The sequence below is a fragment of the Oncorhynchus nerka genome, linkage group LG14 (genome assembly GCF_034236695.1).
Source record: "Oncorhynchus nerka isolate Pitt River linkage group LG14, Oner_Uvic_2.0, whole genome shotgun sequence".
Classification (NCBI taxonomy): Eukaryota; Metazoa; Chordata; class Actinopteri; order Salmoniformes; family Salmonidae; genus Oncorhynchus; species Oncorhynchus nerka.
Genome location: NC_088409.1, coordinates 16,374,009 through 16,379,644, shown reverse-complemented (window position 1 = coordinate 16,379,644; position 5,636 = coordinate 16,374,009). Strand labels below are relative to the sequence as shown.

The following is a 5,636-nucleotide window of genomic DNA, read 5'->3' as shown; positions in this document are numbered from 1 at the left end:
CAGTACAACAAGCAGGTGAGCTTCAAAGAGCATCCTGTCAAGCGTGGAATCTACACATGGACCTAAACGCCTACAGGTAGTGATGTCTGCAGTGCAGCTGGTGAATGTACTCTTTAATTGGACATCCTTGAGCCTCTGAAGGCAACTGCTCATGTGTTTCTTTTTGATTAGTGAAACCAGATGTTGAACAATACTAGACGGGTCCTTAAACTGCCCAGCTCTACAGAGTAGGACATCATGCAAGTCCTGACAAACACACAGGTGCAACCTTTAGGGAAGTAGGCTTTAGTTAGGTTTAGGTTTAGTTAAGTTTAGTTAGGTTTAGGTTTAGTTAGGTTTAGTTAGGTGTAGGTTTAGTTAGGTTACTTAAATACAGTAGGCATATATGCAGTAGATGCGCATGGGCATGACATCTAACATATTAATGATATCTAACAAACACACATATTTAATGGGTGGATAAGGAGACTACATCCTTCCAGTAAACCAGTGTGATTGCCTGAATAATGTCATGTATTTGCGATGTGCATATCACAAACCATGTGTCATTTTTAGTTGCTTTATTGGTTAGTGGTGTTGCTGTGTCACAATGCAAATTCAGAATGAAAGCACCTGGGATGTTTAGTATTAGAGTGAACCATGAACCCATAATGATCATATGAACATGACAAGAGATACATTATTAATTGTCTAACAGTTGATTTCGTAGAGACCAAAAGCCTGTAGGCTATACACGGTATGGTAATTACGGGGTGAACAGTAGTTACAATTCTTCAAAAAAATGATATGTCATCATAAAATTGCAGGAGAATGTGCAACGCATTGCAAAGCTGGAAAGAATCTCCATTCAAACCCGTGAGAAAGTGCTGAATAAAATGTAATGCGTTGCATGTAAGCAGGTGCGATGTAAACCTAGTTTCAACTGATACAGAAAGACTTGAAGTAAAACAAACATTTCCATTCTTATCTCCAAAGAACATGGTGGTGAGCTCCTTAAAAATAAAATGAGATGGGGAGACGAGTAGCCGCCTTTATAAATCATTCTATCCCAATGTTGCTCCCCAGAGGTTTCTGATGGATTCGATTAAGCACTTCCATTTCCATCTCCCACCTGATCGCAGCGCCGTATAAATCCCAACAGCTGATCAACTGTCTCCAGACACCAAGCACAGAACACAGAGAGAGGCTGCAGCAACAGTGAGAAAGAGATAGAGAGAGAGAGAGAGAGAGAGAGAGAGAGAGAGAGAGAGAGAGAGAGAGAGAGAGAGAGAGAGAGAGAGAGAGAGAGAAGTGGAGCGGTGATGGTCCATCAACTGACATTATTATTTTTCAGCCAAATGTAAATAGGCTACCAATCAGAGTTGGAAATAATTGGAAAGCAATAGATAACGCTGACAAGTGCTACCCAGTTTTTTGTTGCACTCTTACAGTACAGCGGCTTCTCTCGTGTTTTTTGCATTTATCCTCTATTGGCACGCGGGAGAAAGAGGCGCACTCTGCAGGGTGCTTTCAGCTCGCTCCTCCGTCGTACGCGAGCCTCTGAGAGGGAGCTATCCAGTGCTGAAGTTGCATTTCTTCCCTTCGCAAGACACGGCGTTGCAGGTAGAACAGAGAAACCTAAGCACTACGGGTTGGCTGGGGGTTTGTTTGACTGACTGGGTGTCTGATACTCTACGCAGCCAGGCATCCAAAGCTCAGCCTTAAATATCCAGCTCTACATTGGCGTTGCATGAGGACAGTAACCAAGCCCTGGACGGTTGTTGTTTCGGTGCAACACCAGAAACATGCCAAGGTCTTTCCTGGTTAAAAAGGTGAAGCTTGATGATTTTTCATCCAGTGATTTTGAGAGTTCTTATGGACGATCCAGGACCGACGTCAGTCTACGGATTCACGATAAAGGTAAATATAAACATTATTTATAATTCGGAATGTTGATTATGTTATATATATATTTTGCTTATTATGCACGGTGTCTTTTTTTGCCACGTTTGCACGTTTTTGTGCTGCATTCATGACTCAATCTGATTCCATTGTTATATTAGTTTTGACAAACACACCTACCTATACATTTGTCGGCTAATTATACCCTGTATGTTTTTGAAACAAACCAATTGAATGTGGAAATAGCCTATCGCACCTAGCCTACTCGGAACATGGGGAGGAATGATGCTTGTGTTGCTGATGCGAAACTTCTCCACAGCCCACAAGTGTGCATCATATATCTGCACTTAGGCACCAGCATGTACACAAGAGATTGCATTGCACCTATATTACCCGTTATGCCTTGGAACACGAGTGTATAGCCCTATTATTTAGACATTATGTCAGTCAGAAGGCTGAATCATATTTCATGATGATGTGTAAACTAGCCTATCCATCGCTTTAGACTGGCTGTATAATGTTGCCTCATCATCTCAGTAGGTTGTGTTGTTAAATTATGTTTATTCTCACTGTGTGTAATTGGCAACTATAGGTTAACGCATAAAAGGGTCGTGCTTCCAGATAAATAAAAACGTTTTAGACTCGCCTAAAGCTTAATAAACTGCATAGGACGCATAGGCTTTGGCGACAACGTGCTGTAGCGGATTTCAAGTGGAGAAGTGCTGCCTGTAGCTTGTTGTATCTATTAAGCAGATTGTTCCCACTTGAAGAATCCCCGCGCGACAATGAGTAATTGAATTAACATCTTGTTATTTTTCACACCAGGGTACATTAGTGACTACATCAGCCCGTCTGTCTACGATGGAGAAAGCGACGGTGCCATTAAAGTTCCCTCTCCGGAGCCACTCTACGATGGAATCCACAGCGACTACGGCGCCCCAGACTCAGACCAGCCTGACAGTCCGCAGTCGGACGTCACCTCCGGCTACATCAATGGGGACACCGCGGTGAGTGATTGCTACACGGTGGACGCGTTTTACATCACGGACGGAAGGTCACGGAGGAAAGTAATCAGCAGCCCCAGTAGCAGGAGCATACAGCGTCACACATGCAACGAATGTGGGAAAACCTACGCCACGTCTTCCAACCTGAGTAGGCATAAGCAGACCCACCGGAGCCTGGACAGCAAGATGGCCAAGAAGTGCGCAACCTGTGGGAAAGTGTACGTGTCCATGCCAGCAATGGCCATGCACCTGCTCACCCATGACCTCAAGCACAAGTGTGACATCTGTGGCAAAGCTTTCAGCAGACCTTGGCTACTGCAGGGCCACATGAGGTCACACACGGGTGAGAAGCCCTTTGGGTGTGCACACTGCGGAAAAGCGTTCGCCGACCGCTCCAACCTGCGCGCGCATATGCAGACTCACTCCGCTTTCAAGCATTTCAAATGCAAACGGTGCGACAAGACCTTCGCTCTCAAGTCCTACCTGAATAAGCACTACGAGTCCGCGTGCTTCAAAGGCGCGTTCTCGCCCTTGAGTCCTGATCTCGATGACTCTCCATGACGTCCACATTAAAAGTGCAGACAAAAACATTATATTTTTGGTTGACTAATTCTGCCAAACCTTTCCTAAAAATCCACCTCAACTTCCAGTGGAACCACAATAATAGCACAATATTTCTGTATTCTCCTTGAAATCCACCCGAAGGAATTACTGATGATCTTCGCATGCACTTAAAAATCCTCTTCCTCCTCCAGTCACGTGGATAGAATATACCTTCCACCGCGCGTAAATATGAAATCATATATTTTGAAATGTGACGAAGATGACAATACTGGATTGCTCCAAACAAAAGTCGAACATTTTAATGTTGGATAATAATGTACTGCTGCAACTGACCATACTCTCCGTTGAGGTAAATGCCATTTATGTTTGTATTAATTAATTAATTAATCTATTTATGTATTTATTTATTTATCTATTTATACATTAGGCTATGTATATGTATTTGTTTATATAGTATGTCTGACATATTGGTCTGTTTTTATTTGATACCACTACCTATTGTTTGCACTTTAATGTGTGAATTTGCCAACCTCTCATGAACAGGCCAAAGCGTTGTCACTTATTCTTCCTTTACTACCATTTTAAATTATTGCATGCAAAAATGAAATCTATGCCAGTATCACAAAGCTTATGATTTTTTACTTCTCCAAAATCTAGATAGTATCTGTTGGCAATATTTCTGTTGAAGCCACATGACGAATTATAAAGCAATAATCACTTAATGCATGGTATTTTTGAAAATGATTATGAACTATTACCTACTGTATAGCAGTTTTTAAAATCAGGTATGTTTTACTCCAGTACGCATCTATAGTCATACAAAAAAATACAACATCAGGGAAAATGCCAATGTAGTGTTAGTGAAACAACAAGAAAACGAGCACATCCTCTTTTCCTCTAACGTCATGCATTGCCTCTTATTTCAACAGTAGTGTTCGGACCGTAGGCTTGTAGTACTTCAGCTCCCAGCATCTCAGAACATGTATCCAAATCTACAGGGCACCCATTAAGGTCATACAAAGGTCAAACACCTTCTGGGTCCCCAATGGCACCCTATATTCTATATAGAGCCCTATGGCCCGTGGCCAAATCTAGTGCACTATATAGGGAATAGGGTGTTATTTTGGTTTGAAAAACACTGGAACCCACTATTGACTTAAGGTGGGCAAACTTTGCACTGCATCCACACACAGCTTGATGGACAAGATGCCTTTCTTTAACCTCATTGGTGTGCCACAGATTTGTCTATAATAAAGCACTTCATTTACACCTTAAAAAGTAGCACAATGAACCTAGAGATTCAGGTAGAAAAAACAAGAACTCGTATTAGCTTGACCTCTGTTTTGTATTTCCAATAAAGAATGAATTAATAATAATTTATTGCAAGAGGCTTTGTAAATAATACTTTGGAGTAATCATTTTTACAGCTGTAAAGAATTAAACAAACCTTATTTCAGGAGATATCTGGAGGGAGGAAAATGTCCTTTCCAGTCAGCATTCAAATGATGTAAGCACAAGACACAACAAGGCATTGTCACTTCATAATAAAGAATAATATTAACAAAATCTCTTGTCTGTCTGTTAGTCACTTGTTTTTATTTGTTTGTATCAAATTTCACAATGTATACTATATCACCTTATTAGCCTAAAGTATATCTTCAAGCATTTGAATCAATCAAAAGTTGAAAGATAATCCTCAGAGTAAAGCATGTCTTCACCATCCTATAGGAAACAGTGCTGTACATGACCTTGTGTTTTAACCATCATCCTTATTACTGTACTGCTCAGAGAGAAAGGGAGAAAGAGAGAGAGAGGGGGATAGAGAGGGGGAGAGAGGAGGGGGAAGAGAGAGAAATTGGGGAGGGAGAGAGAGAGAGAGGGGAGGGAGAGAGAGAGAGAGAGAGAGAGAGAGAGAGAGAGAGAGCGAGAGAGCGCTACTTGGGTGGCTGTAGCTACTGTAGCATAAATCAGATGAGGCCATGTAGCCCTTTGAGTGGGCTAAAAGACATTTCATTCCTCATAGATAACCCTTATCACTCGATAGCTCTCTTGGCTGCATTTAGAATCAGGTCTATGACCTCAAAATGGATAGACAATTTCCTGGGAAGTGAAATTACAATTTTGGCTGTGAACTTGCTGACACTTACTGAATGAGGGACAAGATAACACTAATTTCTGTCATTTGGT

General features: G+C 41.7%; 1 protein-coding gene across 1 annotated transcript; it reads left to right on the top strand.

Moving 5' to 3' along the window:
• Positions 1-1,176: 1,176 nt before the first annotated feature.
• LOC115127653 (transcriptional repressor scratch 1-like) lies at positions 1,177-4,994 on the top strand. Its single transcript, XM_029657265.2, has 2 exons — positions 1,177-1,899; positions 2,707-4,994. Exons 1-2 carry the CDS (start codon positions 1,785-1,787, stop codon positions 3,444-3,446), a joined length of 855 nt encoding a protein of 284 aa, XP_029513125.1. The 5' UTR covers positions 1,177-1,784; the 3' UTR covers positions 3,447-4,994.
• Positions 4,995-5,636: the final 642 nt, after the last annotated feature.

Excerpts from the sequence above, each read along its gene's own strand:
- LOC115127653 (XM_029657265.2), top strand. The coding sequence starts at position 1,785 with ATGCCAAGGTCTTTCCTGGTTAAAAAGGTGAAGCTTGATGATTTTTCA. Across the intron at positions 1,900-2,706 it reads TCTACGGATTCACGATAAAG|GGTACATTAGTGACTACATC; the intron begins GTAAATATAAAC and ends TTTTCACACCAG.